The 23,316-nt window shown below is 40.2% G+C and overlaps 1 protein-coding gene across 1 annotated transcript in view; it reads left to right on the forward strand.

Annotated features, from left to right (window-relative positions):
- Nucleotides 1-16,723, forward strand: part of angpt1 (angiopoietin 1) — a 62,900-nt gene extending 46,177 nt beyond the window's left edge. The window contains exons 8-9 of the mRNA XM_004548943.4: nt 10,434-10,564; nt 14,801-16,723. Coding sequence (XP_004549000.1) covers nt 10,434-10,564; nt 14,801-14,964 — 295 coding nt within the window. The 3' untranslated portion in view covers nt 14,965-16,723. The remainder of the gene's footprint in view (nt 1-10,433; nt 10,565-14,800) is intronic.
- Nucleotides 16,724-23,316: the final 6,593 nt, after the last annotated feature.

Here is a 23,316-nt window from a genome sequence, read left to right on the forward strand (position 1 = left end):
AATTAATAAATCACCATTATTATCATGAATCCTAGCCAGCAAAAGAATAAATAAGAAGGTAGAAAAAGTTGCAGGAGAGCTGTGAACACAATTAGCAGGAACAAAGGAATAACACAGAAAACTGACAAATACAGGATATACACAGAAAGTAAACTGCACTGGACACTCACAAGAATAGCCCACAATCATATTTTCACAATGGGTATAAGTATATGGTTTTTTTTGTCAGTCTGATTCTTGGAGGGTTATAGTTTCACTGAACTAAATTGTTACGGCTGTGGCCATAAGAACACTGTGTGGGCTGTTTGTTCTGTGTCTCTTTACTGTGCTTAAGACTCTCTACAGGTACCTCCCCTAATGAAGAGTAGTGAGCTGATTGGACCATGGAACAGGTGACCACATTCAAAAAGCCGCTCTGACAGCTCCAGAGAGAGAGAGAGAGAGTGTGGAACGAGCGAGTAGCCTGACAGCCGTCGCAGTCCTGACCCTGGTTTTCCCAGCCTGCGTTTATCTTGTGTATTTGTGGGAGTGTGAATTGTAAGCTTAGGCACTCGTGGGCTGAAGCGGAAGGGGTGAGCTGCCTTTTCTTTTGGAATCGTTTTCTCCTGTTTTCTTGGTCAGGGAGCGAGGGATAGCTCTGTCATTTGTTTGTTCTTTTTTCTTTCTTAGGGTTTAGTTAGTCTTTTCTGGTGGGACTTAGTTGGTTTTGTTTATTATTTTGGCCTGGGCTCACCCCGGAGCTATGCTTCTTGTCCTTAAATAAAATCACTTCTTTTACTTACAACTGGTTTGGATGTTTGGCTTGGGAACCAGGGCGGGGATTTGGTCTCTCTCTCCTCCAACCTTATGTGCGTCCCTACCCGCCTAGACTAGGGGCGTAACATAAATGGGGGCTCGTCCCTTTTCGTTCGTGTGATTGGTTCGTTTCCTTTTTGCGTTTGTGGTGGGGGGGAAACGTCGTGCGCGAGTTTTGCGGCTCTGGAGTGCGCGGATGCGGTTGGGGGTCTGCGGTGTTGTGTTTTCCTTTTTCGCTTTGCTCGTGATGTCGTTTGACATGGATGATTTTGCGCAACGTCCCTCCATTGAAAAGTTGGTTCATTTTGTTTTAGGGAGCGGACCAACGCAGTCGATGAGGATGTGTTCAAAAGGTTCCCCTACAACTGGAATAGGGTGTAATGGAGCGGGTGGAATGACTTGGTTAGGCTTACCACTAATCTGACAGGTGTGACAAGAACGACAATACTGAGCAACGTCATTCTTCAATCCTGGCCAAAAGAAATGACGCAGAATGCGGTGATAGGTTTTCCTAATACCTAAATGTCCAGAAAAACTGTCATGGGCAAGACCAAGAACTTTGGGTCGGTACTGTTGAGGCACCAGAACCTGTTTAAACACATTCCAACCCAAATCACCAGCTGTAGGCGGATACCAAGTACGCATCAACACGTCATCCTCGACACTATAAACACGAGGGTACTGGTCGCTAGAGTTGGCCGCGGAAAAACAACTCACAAGAGTTGGGTCACTCTGCTGTGCCGAAACCAACTCCTTTTTGTTGATTTCCAAAGACAGTTGAGGTGTCACTGATGGGCTAATAGGCAGCATCGCCTCAGAGTCGCCCGTCAGTGGAACACGGGTTTCAGATTCAGACTCCGGACCACCACCAGCACAGAGAAAAGAATCAGATAAATCCACGTCACCGTACTTGCGCCTATGCGCACGAGTTACCGCGCAAGCAGGAAAAACAGAGGAGGAATGCTCCTCAGCGACAGGGTTAGGTAATGAAATATCAGGCACCGGTATCTCAACCACTCTCGGGGTAGAAAACACTTTTCCGTTAGCCAAATCATTCCCCAGAATCATCGCAACTCCGGGCACTGGCAACTGGTCGCGCACGCCAACCGGTACCGAACCCGAAACGAGCGGCGATTGAAGAAACACATTGTGCAATGGCACACGTAGTACATCCATTTTTACACCCCAGACAAGAGCATCCGAACCACAAAAAGAGTCATCAGAAAAAGGTAGAATACCCTTCAAAATAAGAGTCTGCGCGGCCCCAGTGTCACGCAGAATCATGATCGGCACCCGATCCTCCTCTTTTTCATTCAACGAAACAAACCCCTCCGACACAAAAGGGCGGTAGCTCTCATCAAAGCTTTCACTTCCCACTCCATTGCTAGGTGAAGTGGAAGCTGACATAGAACGAACGAAACCCACACTTTTCGGCTTCCTCGCCGTGTTGGCCTGCTCCCTGCGCTGTAGTGATGGGCAAGCAGCAACGAGGTGCCCGATTTCATGACAATAAAAACATTTGCGATCTGACATAGGAATAGCAGCAGAACGTGTCTGGCGCTTAGGGGAAACCCTATAACTTCTGACAGGACGAGGTGAGGAAGTGTACTCACGGCGCTCTGTCGAAAGTGCAGCACGATGAGTTAACACAAACTCGTCGGCAAGGACCGCGGCTTTAGACAGTAACCCCACCTTCTGCTCGTTAAGATACACGACAATGTTTTCAGGGAGACATGTCTTGAACTCTTCCAGCAGGATCAACTCCTTTAGCTGAGTAAAGTCCTCCGCGTGACTGGCAGCCACCCACTTGTCAAATAAGACAGTTTTCTCACGTGCAAATTCCACAAACGTTTGACCATCAAGCTTACGACAGGCACGAAACTTAATTTCCTTAAATGAGAGCTTTTAAACAGCCATTCTTAAGGCAAGAGGAAATAAAGAGAAAAGCCTGATGTATGCCAAATAAATAAAAAAAAACTACACTGAAAATCAGTGGCAACATTTCTTATGGAGTGATGATATTTTGAAACCTTTGGCTCAAATCATTGTCAGTAAGTACAGAGGAAGTCAGGAGAATACACCAGTGAGGTCTTCTGTAAAACATGGTGGCAGCTCTGTCATGGTTTGGGGTTGCATTTGCATCTGTGCTGTTGGGAATCTTGCCAAAACTGATGGAATTATGAATGCAAAGAAGTACCATCAGATTTTGATCCAGAATTCAATAATATCTGGGAAGCGTCTGATTGGCAACAGCTTTATTTTTACCCTGGTCCCAAAAACACTGCCAGTATAAAAGCATACCTTGATAGAAAAACATATGAAGGAACGCCATCATTCCTGCACTGGCCTCCCCAAAGCCTGGGCCTAACATTAATGTAGCAGTGTGGGATGTTGAAAGAGTGAAGGCAGCCAACATCCAAAAAAGAGCTTTGAATGTCCTTCAAGAAACCTGGAGAGCTATTCCCGAAGACTACTTGAAGAAATTTTAATAAAGCTTACATAAGAGAGTTCAGGCTGTGTAAGACATTAACTGACTTTCAACCTTTTTGAGAATTATACAAACTTTGATTCTTTCTTCTACTTAGATTATATTTATATTGAGGTTTGGATATGTTTCAGTAACGACACCAATTTCCCATTTTGCTAGAAGATAAAAAGCAATGAGACGTGGTTCAAAATGTTTGTGCAGTACTTTAGTACTTTTTTCATAGCCTGAGTGAGCCTCTGTAATCTTTAGTTTCATGTAATTATTTCATTAAGCACAGGGAAAGCAATGTGGGTCACTGAATTTAATGCATCCTAAAATAATAATGCACATCTGAAGATCCAGATATGTAAAGCAATCGTTTCCAAAATTGTCTGAGATAGAAAGATTTACATCAGTTCAGTATATGCACATACAGAAATTAAAGTTTACATGAAAAAATCTTTAGTATGCGTGTTCAAAATCTCCCAGCTAGAAGACTTATGCAGTATGTTTATTTTTTAACGAGCCATTACATCTTTATTCAGATTCCCCATTGAGAAAGCCAAGTTCCTAAAATTCAGTGATTTCTCCATATGGTAATGACTAAGGTCCCTGTAGAATCAGATCTCGTTTAGATGTTTTTCATTTGGAGATTTACAAAAGAAATTGGCAGAGATTTGAGTTGCAAAATATGATTACCTTCTTCTTTATCCAAGACTCACTCTGAGATTATCAGGGATACCTTAAATTGGAGCTAATTGAATCCCGTCCCTGCAAATTTCAAGTTAGATAGATTCTGATTCTCGAGGGTTCACAGCTTTCAGATATGCAACATAAAACTGATTGTACTTTCGTCCATCAATGCTAAGAATTTTCTGGGTCAGATGGAGAAAATCCAGGGTCAGTATGTGTGACAGTAAGCATAATAGGTCTGCATATTTTAACAGGCATGAATAAGATGGATATGGCAGTGGTCTTACTCAATGCAACAATGTAAATTATAAAGTGTATTGCCAGATTATAAGCACTATGACAAATGCCTGCCTGAATGATTTTCTCAGTGGAGCTATATGACACCCATTGGCAAGAGAGTAGCCAGCCAGATACCTCTGTGGCTCTGTGGTAGGAAGCTAGCCCTCAGTCAGAGTGATTAACCTCTGCAGTGGCTTAAGGCGCAGAGGCTAATGCAGGACTCTCAGCTGACAGGGTAGTCGCCTATAAGTAGATGGGAAAAAAACAAGCATGCTTAGCCACCATCCGTACTTTATCTCTGGCATTTTCTTCAAAGAGCACCCTGAACTTTAGTGTGCCATACATTCCATTAGAAGTATTGCTTCAGGACTTGACCCAAACCTTCCCAGAATAATTCTTCTATGAAGTTACAATATGACAGAAATGTTCTCCCAGTTCAGAGTAACACAGAGTGTTGAGAAATAGAACATGTCAGCTAAAAAAAAAAGAGTTCAAAGAGGCAACGTGTTCGCAGATCTAGGACCCCACATGAATCCCACGTACTCAGCTGTAATCCGCTAAGTCTGGGAAAAAACAGCTTTAAGGGGTCATTCATGAACACTTTACTACTTTAAATGAAACAGATTTCTACACATATAAAGTTGAGTTTGTGTTAATTAATGCAGCCTTTGTGCTAAATTTTAGCCTAAACTTGAAAAAAAAAAAACTAAAACATGCACGGCCTTAATTGTTCTTCTTAATAATGTTAATGACTGTGTTTTAGGTTACAGTCTGATAAAATGTCAATCACTGTAACCTAGTTTCACTTGGAAGTAGTCTCAGATAAACATATTAGTGTCATCGGATAGCTCACCTTACAGCGCTACAAATGATTTCCCACGTACACAGTTTGCAGCTGTAATACTCTAGAGCGTCGACTCATTATGACTGAAACCGAATCTGTATCTAAGGGTTTAAGGGTTCAGCTCAGCCAAATAACACTTATAAAAACTCAGTTTACTTAAGTTGTGTTTCCATATTCAGGTTTATTTGCTCCTTGATGTGTCTTTCCTAATATAATACGACTTTCTTGTGACACCGAACTTGGATATTTCTGTCTTTTTCAGAAACTCTTATTACAGTTTCTGTTTTCACATCTCTTTCAGTTTTTCTTTGTTCTTTTTTAAGATTAAAAAAGTCGATTTGACCTGGAGTAATCACATTACGAGCATATTTATAGTAGGCCTAGCTTTTCCTCATTTTACAGCATCTCAAACTAAGCTTAGGCCTTAGCTTGGTTAATGTTATCGATGAGCAGTTATTTAGCAGAACTTCATGTTGGCACCTTCAGACTCAAGATATGAAAGTTCATTTATGATCTGAGAAGGGGTCTCCTTCACCAAAGGAGTGAGAGCACATAGGAAACATGACCAGTATTTGGAAAAAAATGTCATCCTCTTCCACTCTTTCAACTTCAGTCTCTTCTTCTAAAGTCAGGGCTCTAAAACATGAAAATATGCACAAAACATGTTTACTTATTCCTGATATTGTCAGGATGTTGAATTACTTATTGTCAGCAGATAACACAGGATTTTGTGTGCGACCCTCCCGTCTCCAACAACAGTTGGTTAAAAGCAAACATTATGCCAGCTAATATTACGCTTAAGTGTCCTAAAAGTCACATTTCCCCCCAGATAAACAGTTTGATTACATTCTCACATTATGTAAGGCTTTATTTGCCAAGTTACCAAGTCGAACTATGTTTGATACACTTCAAAGAAAGTTTTATTACGCTGGCTAACAGAGGCTAACAGAGGCTAACAGCAGCGCTTACTGACAGGATTCCTCAACAGCTCAGTATTCACCTCAGTGTTGCTGTCATTGGTTACAAGTGAGAAGATTTTACAGCCACACGCTGTAGAGTAAATAGACAGGACACACAACACATTGCTGAGGTAAGTAGTGAACTAACAGCCTACACTCACTACAGATGAATGGCAGCCAAAGTTGTTACCATAGCTACGATTATGCACTTCAATTAGGAGGAGTAATAAAGCAAAACTCAGTTGACTGCAATCTGCAATCTATTGACATCTAGCAGCATTTTACACACTGTAACTTTAGAGCATCAGAAGCACCCAGCATTTCCAGTGGATGTTAGAGACCTGAGATGACACGTAACTCCTTTCCTGTCACTAAGACAACCAAATAATTCCAAAATTATTTTTTCACTAATGTACCTTGACGAATTGCATTACTAAGTTTCTTTAACGCCAGATCAGATTAGCGTCTATTGCCTTTTTAGTTTCCAGTCTGACTGAGCAGATGTCTGTCCTTTGATACATTTCATTAACAGGAAGATGCCATATCTGCCAAGGTCTTTTTCTTTGTCTAATTCTAAACAGGCTTCGGGAAAGGCATCTGTTCCTCTTGTATTCATAACTTGGCCCCTCTTTGGATTATCCCACTTACCATTTACGTGCTTAATGGAATCTGACAGGAAAAACTGCAGATGTCAGTCTTATTAGGGGATTTTGGTCTTTTAAATGTGCAGCATAGCTGGTAAGCACAGCCACAGAATACTCCGAGCAGTTTGTCAAAGCATCATTTCGAAAAGACTTCTTGAAGATCTGCTTTGGCGATTCATCAGGCAAACGCAGATCGTAAAGAGCTAAAGAAAACAGAGAGAGTAAATGTGAAGCACAGTCTGTTCTTTATCAGAGCGTTAGCAGACCACATCCTCGACATTGAATGCTGTATTTGTCGGGATCAGGAATTAGCTGATGGAAGTCATTCTACATGTAAGTGAGGCAGCACTTTGGGATGAGTTTACTTTGACCTGGAAAATATCTCCAAAAACATCTATTGCCTTTTAGACACCAGATAATACTCCAATGTGTCACTGATTAAGTTTTGGACACCCATACAGGAACTTGCACATTTAGACACTTTACCGCTTGCATAATTGTAACTGGTCCTTATTAAAACTTGCCATGTCCAGCGGTCATTGCTGCCACTGATTAGAAACATGACTCACCCTTATGTCGTAGGATTGTGCCTTCTGGTTTAGTGGCTTAGCGAATTCCCCTCTGTGACTAGCAGACATACTTTTTACCCTGGTGCACAAATCGGCCGTTTACACAGCTGTCCAAATACAGGAGTCTTTCACGTTGAGTGATTTTCTTTCCTGGGAAGCCTATCAGTCTGGTTCTTTGAGATGCACAACCTGATGCCTCAGAGCTACAAGCCTCAAAAAGGTTTTGGGTGAGTTTACTTAAAACATAAATTACCGCATTTTGCATTTATTACTTTCTCATCAGAAAACTCAAAGTGTGAACTCAAAGTTCACAACACGCCCAAGCTCCCCTGTTGTCGATAAAATAATCTCAAGCAATTACTTTGTTTGGGAGTGAACCGTACTTAATAACAACAATAATAATAATGGAGACCTCACTGGCTTGGTGATGCAATCCTGATCTTTGGATGTGCAATTCCTTCTGCTGGGAGAAAGTGAAACTGAGAGCGTGAGAAAAACAAAGGTATCCATGGAGAAAAAAGTAAATCTGCGATATGGCAGGATAAGAGAAGGCGTGTTCTGTCCAATGGGTGCAGGAATTGTCATATCCCCATGCAGCACATATCACTCACACCAGGATTGAATTCACAGTGGGCCACACCCAGGAGAAATCTGCTTCCAACCTTCATATTAGTTTTCAGCTTGTGCTCTGTGCATTGAGTGTGTGAAGGAATTCATCTTAGTGATGGCTCATCAGTCCCCTAAACATGCTGGATCCAACATGCTATTTCAATAGCATCTCTTAAATTAAAAGGATATTTACCAAGCTCTGCTCTAGAGGCCTCAAGAAAGTATCCCTAAAATACACTTAGATAAGTATAAATCAGAATCAGAATACTTTATTGATCCCTGGGAGAAATTATTTTTGTTACAGTGCTCCATTATAAACCAACATAAACCAACATTAAGACAAGACAGGCAATACGCTAACTAAGAATAGTACAATATATACATATATATACATACATACATACATAAGTCACTCATAAATAAATAGCTGGAAAAGAAACATGTGTAGTTGTAGCAGCAAACAGTGTGTTAAGTGGATGCGTTGTACAGGGAGATGGCCACAGGCAGGAAAGATTTCCTGTGTCGTTCAGTGGTGCTTTTCGGTAATCTCAGTCTCTCACTGAACGTGCTCCTGTGACTGACCAGCATGTCATGGAGTGGGTGGGAGGTGTTATCCAACATTGTCTTTATCTTGGACAGCATCCGCCTCTCCGACACCAGCTTGAGGGAGTCCAGCTCCATCCCCACAACATGACTGGCCTTACGGATTAGTTTATTAAGTCTGTTGGCATCTGCGACCCTCAGCCTGCTCCCCCAGCATGCAACAGCATAGAGGATCGCACTGGCCACAACAGACTCATAGAAAATCCTGAGCATTTTCTGGCAGATGTTGAAGGACCTCAGTCGCCTCAAAAAATAGAGACGACTCTGGCCCTTCCTGTAAAGTGCTGTGGTGTTTTTAGCCCAGTCCAGTTTATTGTCAATGTGTACTCCAAGGTATTTATAGTCCTCCACAATGTCAACACTGACCCCCTGGATTGAAACAGGGGTCAAGTGTTTCCTGGTCTTCCTGAAGTCCACGATCAGTTCCTTGGTCTTTGCCACGTTGAGCTGCAGAAGCTTTTAAGGTTAAGTAAGCTTATGATTGCAGACGCTTTAAACGCCAGTGAAAATAATGCACTTTGGATTTAATGCACTGCAAGGGAAGATGAAAGTTAGTGAAAAAGTAAATAGATGCACCTAAATGAACTCAGGCTGTTTTGAAAAAGCTCTGTTGATTTTTTTTCTCTTAACTAGAAGTTTAGTAAACTTGCACATCTATTACTTTGCTAAAATTAGACTTAATTAGGTAATTAAGAGAGAAAAAAGCTAATTAAGAAACATTTATGGCTGTGTTTACAGGGATAAAGCAAGAAAGGTAGAATCATACCTTCTTTATGTGCCATTTGCAGTTAATTCAGAATAAACTAGAAAAAGTAGTCATCATATGAGTAGATGGATGTTTACGAATCGTACTACTGAAAGTAAATCACTAAATTGGTTCAGAAGCACACTGATAATTATCAGTTACTAGTTTTATGTAGCTATTGTTAAAAATTCTGTGCAAGAATTCCACAACTAAAATGTTGTTTTCAGGTAAGTGTTATCTGCACATCCATTTATTTCTACTTATCCAAATCAGGATCATGTAGGGGTGCTACATGATCGCCATTCGATGTAACCCCATGCATATCTTTGGATTGTGGGAAGAAGCCAGAGTACTCAGATAGAACCCACACAGGCACAGAGAGAACATGCAAACTGCACACAGAAAGGCCTTATTGCTGTGGCAAAGAGGTGCTAACCACCACTCCACAATGCCACCCAATCTAGTGTACTTATAGGCGAAATACTTCGTTCTTATTTCATTCTGGTAGTACTGAACCATCTTCTCATTTTCAGTCTTGAAAAAATAAACTTTACCTGCAGAAAGAATATTACTAATAGTAGCATGTGCACAGTATCCAAACAATCCAAGAGAACTTACACGATAAATCACAGATAACATGAGAAAACTGCACTCCTGCTGCAAAATCTTCCTGGACTTGGTAGGAAAATTGACAGGCATGTTTGGTTTCATGACAAAAAAGTATCGTCCTACATCGTGAACAGAAGAAGTCCAAGGACTATGTACCTGACACAAGAAGCCAGGGAAGAAATATTGTATTGAGATTGTTCCCTGTGTGTCCAGCTATGGATAAATGATTTGTTAAGCAGGTTATTTATTCCTCTTTTACTGCAGGTAGCTGTTACAGGTCTGCATTTAATGATTTAGCCTGTTGTTGCGGTGTAAATCAGCGTTCACTGGCTCTGCAGGCTGACATGCGATTCCCAGACATTCTGTCTCACTCACACTTTCGTCTGTAATTCTTTCATACACTCCGTCTTTCATTCTTTATTTTAGATTCTCTCTACCCTGTTCTTAATGTTGTTCCAGGTGTTCCACATGTACTCTCTCACAACTGAAAAATAAATATCTCTCAGGAGATGTTTCCTGCACCACGTTATGTCTTCTCTGTGCTTCTCTCCCCCACTTCCTCCCACATACATGTTTTCGAGTCCTGACTCACTCCTTTTCCTCCTGATGTCTTTCAGGCTGTTCCTGAAAAGCCACAGTGGGACTGCAGGCAGACAGAGCAGTCTAGTAATCCACGGAGCAGACTTCAGTACCAAGGACATGGACAATGACAACTGCATGTGCAAATGCGCCCTCATGCTAACTGGTGGTAAGTGCATTCACGCAGTGGTTGTAACATTGTAGTTACACATGTAGTCAAGCGCAGGAAGAAGAGCGATCAGATAATCAAATCGCTAATGTCTCAAAAATGCTGCTAGTTTAAACATATTCATTTGAAGTCACCTGGAAAATATGAGTCCGGTCTTTGCTCCGCGTGTGTCTCGGCTCATTTTTGGGCCCTCCTGGGAGAAATGACTGACTCTTTAATTGCTGAATGGGTCTGCGATGTTTGTGTACAGCTCGGTCCTGGTCAGTTTGGGCACACACTATCAAAGCTGTTTGTTTTTTCATAACCAAAATTGTTTGGCTTCCCTAAGGGTTTGTTTAAAACTCTTGTGTTATCATTTTGGGTTTCTTGCTCCGTCGGACTTTGTTCTTCGTAATGTTGTCACATTCCCCATCTCACCAGATTGCTTTGTAAATGTCAACGTTACCACGACCGCAATTTCAACAATTACAAAAAGACCCCAAAGGATAACGTAGAAGAGGTAGAAGTATCGCTTTTCTTACGCAGTGCTCAGGACACAATGCACTTTTACGAGGGCGTGATGCAGAACTATAACTATTCCATAACCACAACCTTCACTGCACAGTCATAAGCTCGGGTCACTGTGATCACAAACCTCCTCGTTCTGCAAATGTGGCCAATTAAAGATCTATCTGTACCTATTAGTCTATATTCTGCATCCACTCCCACATGTGTAACACTGAGGTTGGAAACAAGCACAATATAAAAATCCCTGGGCGCGGCACCAAGTGTCAGAGAGATTTAAAACGTCTCTGCTTCTCATGCTGTGTAAGTGGAGCCCGCTGACCCTTGATGTCACCTCGTAGAAGCTCTGTTGCTGTGGATTCCTGACCTGGTACCAATCAAGGATTTTCTAAATGCAAATTTAAGATCAGAATTACCTCTTAGGTCATTCTAAATGCAGTGGATTACAGGGAACTTGGAATTGATCAATGATCAACACCCTACTCTGCTTGATTCATGGCCCGCCTGTGGCCAGCCGCAAATGAGAAGCATGACAACATGTAGCCTGATTCGAGGCTGAGCTGAACCCAGCGCTGAGTTAGTGGTACTGTATGCGGTATATCATTTGATTTACTCCCTGCATTTATAAGAACAAGTCTGACATTAAATGACGTCAGTACCTTGAATATACAAGGGGAAAATATGTCTCTGTTACCTTTATGAGGACAACCACAGCGTGCCGTGCTAAGAATACAGAGGAGGATACAGTACGGACACACATAATATATATATTTACCCAGCTCCAGAGCGTACAGTAGGGATGACGCTCAGACATCGGGAGTAAGGAGGACATCTTTCATCATGAGAACAAACTGCAGTGCTTGAGAGTTTTTCAAAGGAAAACATCCTCAAATATTTTACAAGTTCGTAAAAAGCTGTGGGCTGGAAACCGGGAGGCCACTAATCATTAATCCCAAAGGATCGAGATGTGCACACTAAATGTTTATGTGTATGGCAGCGGTTGTGTGGTCTGCAGTATATCAGCAAGTACTGTAAAAGATGGCAAGTGGTCCACATTTGCTTTATGGGAGGAAAGAATGCAATTTCAATAAAATAAAGCAGACTCAACAGAACGCGTTGCAAAAAAACAGGTTTTTCAGTTTAAAGACTAATTTTGTCTCAGTTGTTATTTTTATAGTACGTTTAGTCCTGATATATTAGGTGTAAAAAAATTAAAAACACTGGCTTTTTCATTTCGATCTGTGTCTCTGTGTGTGTGTGTGTGTGTGTGTGTGTGTGTGTGTGTGTGTGTGTGTGTGTGTGTGTGTGTGTGTGTGTGTGTGTGTGTGGGAGGGGGTATGTTTAAGTCTTTCTTGGTCTTCACAGCTCTGTTTTGTTCTCCACCAAGTGCTGGGTTGAAAATATCTCTCTCCTACTTGCTAAATGCTCACATTCATTGCTGAAGGACAAGCTGTTTTCTAGCTCTTGTTTGGTGCAGTGCAGGTTCTCTACATGGGGATTTTGGACATGCATTGTTAGAATTACTGAGATGCTTGATGAGTTTCCTGCCACTTTAAGCAACCCCTTTCCTTAATTATACTTTTTATTCTCGAGCTCAGAAAATAGCCGGCTTTAACCTTCTCTTCACTGAATTTCTTGTGGGAAGTGAAATTGCACCACCACAAGTGCAATTTCACTTCCCCACTGGCACTTGCACCTGAAATGATACGCAGCAGTGGAAATATAAAGAGGCGTGCACTGGTTTCCATGCCAGGTTAGCCATTTGTCCTAGGATGAAGCAGCAATCAATGTGAAACTTATATCTGTGTGATGTGTGCCAGCAACAAGGGCAAAACTCTGCTCCTGATTACTGACAGGTCTCAGTGAAATGTCATGCTGTTGTGCGCTGTGGTATTCAGGACCGCCAGAAGGGAGAAGTGCCATTTGTCACCATGTGACTGACACATTCCGTTCCTCCATCTATATCTGACTGTGTTCCCGTGTGTGTTCAGTGATTCAGATATAAGAACTGATCAGTGGCAGATAGGATGACATAAACCAGAAATTCATGAATTCCTGTTTTTCAAAATCGCAAAATTAAATAGATGTGAAACACACAGAAACAAGCAAGAAGTGAATTATTAAGAGCGCAGACTCTGTGGATGAAAGTATAACATAAACAGCATTTTATATCATCATCAAATAAGATAGAAAGGTACAGCTTTTCCCTTAATTCACAAAGGATCACAGGGGCAGGTAGCTCCTGTAGCATGTTTGATTTGTGCCCTTCGTGACATAAGCCCGAAGGAATTTGTGTCTTCTCCCAGGATCAAACCAGGAGATATTATACTTGTGAAACAAATGTCTAAAAGTAAGAGCAGAAACTGTCTGAATAACAATATTGCAAGCTTCACTGATAGGCTTTAAATAAATAAAAAAGACCTCTTACCCAGATTTGTTTTAAAGATAAAGTTTTTAAGATGCTTTTAATGTTATTTCCAATTTGTTTTTGAAAAAGTAGAAGGAGTTTAAAGATGTGCTTGTAGTAACTCTCCGCCCACTGCACAGGTGACACGGAGAATTAATAATCAATTAATATTGAGTTCTGTATTCACTCCTTGGTGAAGAGAGGCCAGGGCTATAAGGGTCTAACTGTGTTATTCCTGCATAGAAAATAAGTTAGAGCCGTGGAAGTGAGAGGAAAGTAAAGCATGATTTGCAGTTTCCAAATCTTTAACAGGCAAAATTTGATTTTCATTTCCCACCAGCAGGATGCTCGTGCTAGTGCATTTTCACAAAACAGCTCACGTTCTGGCAGATTTGAGAACGTTACATATCATTAGTTTTGAAAGTGATTCCATTGTCATTTTTATTGGCAGAAAATCACGGGATTCAAAATCCGTGGGCTGTGTCAACAAATCATTGTTTTGTTTTTTATTTCTTTGTGTTTTTGCTGTAGCTGTCCCAGCAACCACTGACACCGGCTGTTCCAACATTAGGCACATCCATTTTGCAGTGTTCTGCTGGTACTAACTTCTTGGCACAGACACCAGTCTCTTTCGGGTGGAAATCACCAGCGCTGTCACAGTGGAAAATATCACGTATCATTCAAATAAATGAGTTAAAAGGTGGACATTAAATATATGATTAAAGATTAAAAGTACTTCTGAAAGATTACTAATAGGATTCAGGCTACCAAAGATGTAGAAGTTCCTCGGCAGACATTTGCCAGTTGGTCCACAGTTTTAGCCTTTAAGAAGAAATGGAAAGCTATTCCCATGTACTTGAGAAACTGGATAAAACTATAAAAGAGGCCCTCTTAAAAACTCAACATGCCTGAGTTTAGTGCCTGAGTTTTGGCCCCTTCTTCATCTAACCGATATAGTTCAGAGAAATTATAAAATGTGTCACCTTGTGGGTGGAATAAAAGTTTCCCATGCCTCTCACTGCTCTGATGTCCCACTGAAGCACATACATGCACTGCTTTAAATAGAAGAAGGTCCCAAAAGTGTTCAGCAACAGGTACTGGCATGCTGATGAACCCACTGACAGCAACACATTCAGCAGATAGCAGGAAACGGTGTCTGAACTTATGCCAAGCCTTTGCGGGTGAGGCCATGGGAACCTTTCAACCTTCACAAAGCACAAAGCCTGCGGTTGAAGTAACTTTATAACTACAGCAACAATACAGGAATAATTCTCTGGTCTGTATTATATGTTAATAATACGTATATGTTTTTGTCTTTTTCCCAGGTTGGTGGTTTGATGCCTGTGGCCCTTCAAACCTTAATGGTATGTACTTTAACCAAGGACAACACATAGGGAAGCTGAACGGTATCAAGTGGCACTACTTTAAGGGCCCCAGTTACTCACTTCGAGCAACAACCATGATGATCCGCCCACTGGACTTCTCCTAGTCTTTTGAACTTGTGAACTCAACTTCCACACATTAGAGGGACATTTCCTATTTCCTACTCTCGTCTCACCTCATTTTCGCTGGACAGGGGAGTCACCCAGTGAATCTTTTCTTCAGCCTGCGCCGCTGTTGCTTCGTAACCTTTCCCGACACTGAGCTGAAAAAGCCGGCGCGAGGAGGAGGAGGAGCGCAGATCAAGGCGCGACGCACCAGAACTGATTTTCTGTTCCCAAGCGATTTCACAAGTTTGATGTTACAAATGAGGAAGACGTTGTAAATGTGTGAGCTTGTAGGGAATATTCACACAAAATGTCGCACTTCAATTTATTTTCCTGGACCTGTGTTGCAATAATGTCAAGGACTTGAACGTTTTTTGTTTGTTTGAATAGAAAGCAGCTACCACAGAGCTGCACAGACTCTAAAACTGCAGGACAGCATTGTGACTTTTTTTGTAACTTGTAATTAAAATGTTGCTAACAGAACACAGGCCATCAGTATCACGGTTGTGTTACATATTGTGTTTTTAGTATTATTTTTTGTTATCCTAACTGTACTCATGAAACTATCTTTCGTACAGTGTATACTGAATTCCTGTCTGCATTATGGATACTGTAAGAACTTTTAAGATGACCTTGAAATTCCAGTGGTGATATACAGTTGGTAAGAATTAGGAAGGTCGCTTGCAGTTATTCGCTGGCAATTATGCACTTGTTTTTGACAGAGTGTGATTATTTTTAGAGTTCACCGTGTGAGGTTATTATTGGATTAGATTCTGGACTGAGATGTATTTGCCTTGTGTTTTTGGCCGAGAAGCAACTAACACATGCCAAAGTTCACGATATGAGTGATCACCTTACCTTTGCTGACTGTAAAAAAACAAGACAAATATCATTCAAGGACATTAATCCCAATGCATATGCGACTCTGAGGGAAAAACATTCACATTTGCACACTTGCTACAAGTTATTCTTACAGATTTACACTATATATACTGTACATAGCATTCAGTATATAATACCACAAAGCAATTCGTTCATATTCACAAAGGTGTAAATGCTTATATTAAGCTAGCGTCTCGAGCGAGTTGAGGTGAAAGGGGTTGTTTTTTTTTGTCCAATAGCTTTCATCGAATTCCGACCTCTAAACTTTCGACAAAGAGCAGATCATTAGGGCGAGTTACATCCAAAATATTTTCCACAGACATCAACATGACACAGCCACAGAATCCAGCCAGTTTCTGTTTCTCATCAATTCGGCTTAAGAGAAAAAGAAGGAGTCTGGGTTGGATATGAAGCATGAAATTAATGATTCCACCAACTGATCCGTGTGAACATGTATTTCATAACTTCCAGCTTATAAAAACAGAATCTACTGTGGTGTATTTACTAAAGGTACACACGGCGAGAAGATGAAGTGTATCTGGAACTTGTAAAATGACAATTGACATGTTTATTAGCATACTAAAATTGTAGAATTTAATGGGTGTGCATATAAAGCAGCATTCCTGCTTTTTTCTTTTCTTTCTTTTTTTTGCAGTTTTCACTCTGCCAGAGGTACAGTGGTGTTTTTTTTTTTTGAAGCTGAGCATAAAACATAGAAGTTAAAATAATAACCCTGGAAAAAATGTGCCTTTGATAACTTTGCTTTTACCTCGTTAACTTCTAGATTTGCTGATTTATTTAAACATCTTTTGTAACATGTGGTCAGTGTTGTGTTGCTAAGATTAAATAAAAGCGCATGTGATGCACTAATGTTTTCAATGTGCGTTTAGGCTGGACTTTGTCATCCAAAAATGATGTGATGATAGACAAAGGTTTAAACAAGGGGCTTCAGAATTTAGCCCTCATTACATCTCCCTTTTATTTCTCCTTTGCTTCAACAAGCCTCCTTTTACGATAAGATCTTTTACAGGAGTGTAAATCTTCATATACAAATGCTGTACTGTAAGCCGGGCAAAGTGAATGTGTTGGTGCAGAAAGACACGAGATAAATCACGTAGATAAACAGACGTGCTTTCATCTTCCTTTTTTTTTTGAAGAACCCAACCAGATGCTGCAGAGATTAAAACTCTCTCCCTGTCCACACAGTGGAGTGGCATTGTGCTGAGTGGTGGCTCGCTTTGCTTGCTCACTAGTATTAATGACAGATTGCCAAAAGTGTCAAACGAAGCTGTCATGACTTGTAGTGTCTCTTCATAGTTGACATTCCTGGGCCTACTCAGAATAAACAAATTACTGCAGCCTGTGGACCACAGACTGTCCTTCAGCGCCTTCGCTGACCCAACACCCTCACTGGAATGTGTTCTTTAGAGGCAGTGGAGTGTGAAGAGGGTCCACAAAAACCTGGCAAACACCTTTGTGGTCCTAAGCGTTGTCCTTTGTTGGTGTGAAGACAGGAGGTACTAAAGACTGGGAAGTTTTGTCTCCAGTGATGGCTTAGGGATGTTGAGCAAAGTGGTGTTCCTCTTGTAATCTCCATATACGCACGTACACACACGCCACCAGCTTCTTACACTGACAGACAGATTACCGCGCTGAAAATGGATCCTTTCCTGTTAAGTCAGAAAAAGCTAAGGGTCAACGAGGACTCCCAGAAGGAGGTGAGGACAGACGGCACTGGAGCACAACCAAATCAGATATAACACAATACAGTGCCTGCAGTATGAACAGTCATACCGCAGGCCTTTGAAACCCCCTGAAGAGACCACCTGCTCAACTAAAACAAATACAAGTAATGAGGATTCAGAGAGAAGAAAAGTGAATCTGAAAACATAAGTGTAGCTGCCATCTGTTAATTCAATTATATCGGATTTCATTTTCATATTTCTTAAGAAAGATTATTGTAAGTGGATGGGCTGGAGCATATCTGAGCTAACATAGGGCGAAAGGCAGGGTCGACAGTCGATCAAAGGGCTAACACCGAGACACACACAACCGCTCACACTCACATTTACATCTGTGGCTAGAATATCACTACCAATTGCAGCAGCATGCCATCTTTCCAACATGACAGCCAACTGTTGCAGCATGGGTAGCAAAGCCAGCTCCAGAGGTGGCGGAAAACACTCAGGCCTGTCATGATGCACCTGGAACCACACAGTAAGGCTTTGAAATGGACACGATTTAAAAAGTACAAAATATTAGTATCATAATTCCTAAAGTGTTGACAAGCAGTAAAGTAAAGCATTTAATAGTGGCCCAGGCTAAAGAGGAAACAAAGGATGAATAGGCTGAATGCCAGGTATTAGCAAAAAAGTGTGACCTTTAACCTCCTAGGACCTGGCGTCCACATGTGTGGACATCACATTTTGAGTTGTTGTCACAGCCCTAGCGGGGCCACCTCCTGAGTTTGCCCTTGGGTGGGTGTGTCCTGCTGTCTCTCCTGTCTTACGTGTCACCTTTTTTCTGTACAGCTGACTCTCATCAGCAATTAGAAGTATTTAAGGCCAGAGAAAGGTGAGCTCTAGTGCCAGAGAGCCATGTTAGTGGTTGCAGCTAGTGAGCTGTGTTTTGTGACTGTTGGCTCCTACTCGTTGGAGAGGAGTGTGTTTGGTAACTAATCCTTTTTTACTTGCTTTTCAGTTCACTGACCAACGCTTGAGTTTTGTTTCTTTAAATGGTGATAGGGGCTTGTCTGTCTCTTTGAGTTTGGTTATTAATAGAAGCAGTAATAAAACTCTTTAATTTAACCATTTTGCCTCCCTGTCTCCTTTTTTCAACCTCATCCCTGGACCTTTTTAGGGGAACATAACAGTTGTCTAGACCAAAATACTAAATTTTGCTCTACAAGGGCCTGCTACCCTTCTATCGAAATTTAAAACAAACGTCCTGATATGTGGATCTCATTTTTCTCAGAAACAAAAATCAGGTAATTCTTTGTTTTATTATTATTATTATTATTGTTATATTATTATTATTGAAGAATGTGCTGAAGAAGAAGCAGTTGTATTTTTGTAGCTATGTCCATTATTGCAACTGTAAACTAAATGAATGGTGTCAGCGAAATAAATTTGTTGTATCAAAAGCAGATGTTTATCACTGGAATTGTTTTTGTGCAAAATGTAGCTGTCTGTGGAACAAGCAACAAAACACACTCGTCTCCAGACTGAAGAGGCCGTAATGAGACTTGGTTGAATCCAAAATTTAACAAAGTTTGTCACATGAATGTATGTTGAGTCTGCCCTTGGACTAAGAGCAGAAAAAAGCATACGTCTTTGTAGATTTGCATTTAGTGGAGACCACAAATCAGCCTGCTATAAAGCATATAGAACTGTAAGTACTCAGTGGAGTCTTAACCCTAAATTGGTAACTACATCCTAAAGTTCTGCTAAAAAAAATCACTGCTCATGGCAGGACCTCCTGTCCACTGGAATCTCAGTTGCTCTTCTAAAAAGGCAGTGACTATAATAAAGCCATGACAGCTACCAGAAGTACATTCGTGACTCTTTGAGAATCTGTGTGTGCATGTGTAGTGTTGCAGCTCTAAAGCCATCTGTTTGTTCATCAGTGGCATTTGGTGCGTTGAATGTGTTTATCTTGGAACCAGTGGTCAGTGGGCCTTTGTGTTGCAGTTGCTGCCCCTGAAAAGGAAAAAATTCCTACATTTCCACAAACAAACGTCTGGTTCATTTGTGGGGAATCTGAAATACCTTGAATTGATGTAGGAAAAAGCAACAACATCATTAGTGGGCATATCTTGTTTATATGTTGCACTGTTGCATGATCATTTTTAATTTTATATATATAGCATTGTATAATACATGTATTGTAATGACAATAAAAATACATTCTATTCAATGTCCTTTTGTTCTACATGTGAAAAAATAATACAAAAGGTCTCCAAACATCACTTATTTAGCATTTACTATTTATCTTGCTCATAGTGGTCATCTATGGTTGTAACCAGTGTTGGTCAAGTTACTTGAAATCAGCAATTACTAATTACTGATTACTTATCCATGAAAGTAATCCCGTTATTTTAGTGATTACTTTTTTTCAAAAGTAATTAGTTGCTTTATTAGTTAGTTACTTTTTAAAAAGGTAAAACACAACCTGAATACGTATTAAAGCAATGGACCTTTCATTCCAGTTCTATTTTTTCTGCATAACCTATCATATAAAATTGGATCATATGAAATAGTCTCTTTTTAAAACTTGTTTTACTAATTTTAATCTTTTAACTTTATGCACATGGCATCAAGCAAAAATTTAATATGCTACAGTCTTTGGCTGGAAGAAATTGGTTTAACATTTAAACCTATTTTTTTGCATCCAGCATATAAAATAAAATCATTTTTTGTGTTTACACTCGCTCTTTCAGATAGATGCAAGTAAAACACAAAGACTCAGTGGCACAGAGTTGCTCTTACGCCTATTTTAAAATAACTTCCCATCGCTGGTTGTAACTCTGCAAAGTAAATATTTGCATCAAGATGCCAAAAACATGCAACTGGAGGTGTTGCATATACTAGTATTGTTACTATAACAACTGTAATACTTCACTATTGAAAAAATAATTGAAGATTATTTCTGCAAAGACGAGTGAGACAAAGTACTTTTAGTTATTGCAAACACTTGATTGCAGTTCTTGCCGTCGAATGTGGTGCAAAAAAAGAAAAAAATGGCCAGGTAGGTTTGGATAGCTTTTTTCCCTTAACTAATGAAATCATCATTTTTAAGATCTGCATTTAATATCAACTCGGGTTATCTTCGTCGAATATAAAAATGTGTTTGATCTGAAACATTTAAGTAAGACAAATATGCATTTGCAGGAAAACAGAATGCAAGCTATAAGCTGAGCAGCAGGTTAATACAGCAGCAGCGGCTACACTTCTTGGCTTGTACCTACACATGACAGACGACGCTCTAAAAACAGATTGTTTATATACTGTCGATGATTCTCACACAGTCATATTTTAGAGTTTAGATTCAGTACATAACCAGCCTTGTTGCACATATTAGACCCGAGGCGTAAATATCCATTTAGGGTCTGGTTTGGAAGCTCGTGATGCAAGCAAAGCCACATCAGGTTGTTAAGCCACGTGTGTAGATTAAATTTGAGTACGTCTTCATCTGGCAGACAAAGCATTGTGAACTCAAAAACCTCGCTGAAAGGTTTAGAGAAAAACACCCACCTTTATCAAGCGCTTATCTCAGCAGGAATAATGCAGTGTTTGATTTACATTCCATAAAAAGTGTTGTGACAACCAAACTAAAGTTTCAAATTACAAACCCAGTATTTTTGGATGCAGGCTAAAACTAAAATCCATGTGTTAGATTTGCGACCAAGAAAAGGCTCCTTCCATCATTTTTAGGGTAGAAGTGTATTTAGTGTTTAGCCACATGTTATTTTATCTTTTTATTCCTATGACAACTTTTTTCTGAGGTTTAAATGGATCTCATACACCTTCAGTCATGAGGAGGAAGCTCCAAGACTAGCAACAATAGACAGAATCAACTGCCAGTAAAGCAAGCCATTTAAAAAGATGCAACAGCACAAAGCATGATATTGAAACAGCCTTGGTGTAGTCACCTCTCGAATTCATCAGATTGAATGAGGTCTGATATTCCTCATATTTGAGGTATGTAACTCAAATCATTCCCTTTCTCACTCTGGTACTCTGTAGCTTATCAAACGGAATGATACTTTATTCAGTTTTTTTTCAGTTAAAATGTTACATGTCGGAGTTTGTCCAAATGTACATTAACAATTCTCTGATGTCTCAAGACCACAAAAGACCAATTTTTATCTGGTATCGTCATGATTTACTTTTTCAGATTGTCGATTATAAAGCAGTTTGAATTGTATATGCTGGTCTTGAGCGAAAAGTCCTGCAGTTTAACAAAATAAATGGAGACGAATAGAAAAGTAAACGTATGTTGAGGTGCGGGACTCTCTCATGCAGAAAAACTCAAAAAGAGCCTGACGTGATTGATGGTCTGTGGGAGTAAGAATGACAGTTATTGTACACAGAGGGTGTGAAGCAAAGAAAGGCTGCAGGCAACGGAAGGGACCATTCAAACTGATAATAACACCAAGGCTTTGTACTTGCGTGGTTACTGAAGGGCTTGAAAGCTTTCAGCTGTAAATGTTGATTTGTTCACCAATTTAAGCAAAGGACAAATTATCCAAATGGATTTAGATGATTGTTAAACATCCTGAAGTTATGGGAACATAGTATATACTTTTTGCTTAATTACGCTGGAAAATCTGCAAAAAAGCACGGGTAGTTGGTTTGCATGTCAGGAAGTAGTGGCTAAAGAATATGAGGGCCGTATTTTAGTCGTTTTAATTTGGAACTCACTTTCCATAAAAGATGATGTAACAAGTGAGAAGTGTGTGGTCAATTATTGCTCCAGAGGCTGCTGCGGTTAGAAGTAATGAAGTGTGAGAGCTGAGTGACGCTATGCCAGCCAAAAGCAACATGTTTTTGTAAGATATCTGGTAACGAGAGCATGACACAAAACAAACAGCATGTGTTTTACTAACATATTCAATGCGTCTAAAATGCAGAGGCGCAGGCGTGCAAATGATCAAGAATACTTTGAAAAGCAGCCTGATTTGTCCTAATCTTCAATAAACCTTTTATCACAATCTGCACTTGGCAAGTCTGCGTCTTTATGTCAGAACACTTTGATATGTTCCTTGTTTGCGAGCCACAAATTTAACACAGAATTGCTGTTAGCAGCTGTGACAAAAGCCAGCATGTGCATCAAAGTGGCGTACGTGCAAGAGACAAAACGGGAATGTAAAAGAATAAAATGCCAAAAACAGATAGTTGAGAATAATACAAGTTACATTAATTAGTGTAAATACTTTAATAAAAAATTAGATTAAGATATTAAAAGGTGTCATTTTTAAAACACAGGGATATACTTTTCAGAAAACTACTTTCAATCTTTCAAGTAGAGAAGGCCAGGGCACCCAGAGGGAAAAAAATAAACCACTGGTGGATTTGAACCCAGCTCCATCTTGCTGTGAAGCAATGACACAATGGTGCAGCAATGCCAATTACCACTAAAGTACCTGTCTTTTATCATTTTTCTTATTCATTATGATATTTAATGAGAGAAAGTTCTTTATCTGGGTAAAATAAATCTTTGTTTTTGTGAAGTGCATTATATAAAGTGGTCTGATTTTTTTATAGCAACGGAAAATCATCATTTTTCTGCAGGGAACATGTAGATTATGCATATAAATCTTTGCTGGTTTTATACTATAAATGCCCAACTCTGCAAACACAAGACAAAAGAGAAGCTGCACACTGTGGTCACCAAAATAACTGCGACTGTGTGTAATACACTTGTAACTTGGGTTCTTTGAAAATGGCAACAGCATCTGTGACTACTTGCAG

Source organism: Maylandia zebra, linkage group LG22, assembly GCF_041146795.1.
Source record: "Maylandia zebra isolate NMK-2024a linkage group LG22, Mzebra_GT3a, whole genome shotgun sequence".
Classification (NCBI taxonomy): domain Eukaryota; kingdom Metazoa; phylum Chordata; class Actinopteri; order Cichliformes; family Cichlidae; genus Maylandia; species Maylandia zebra.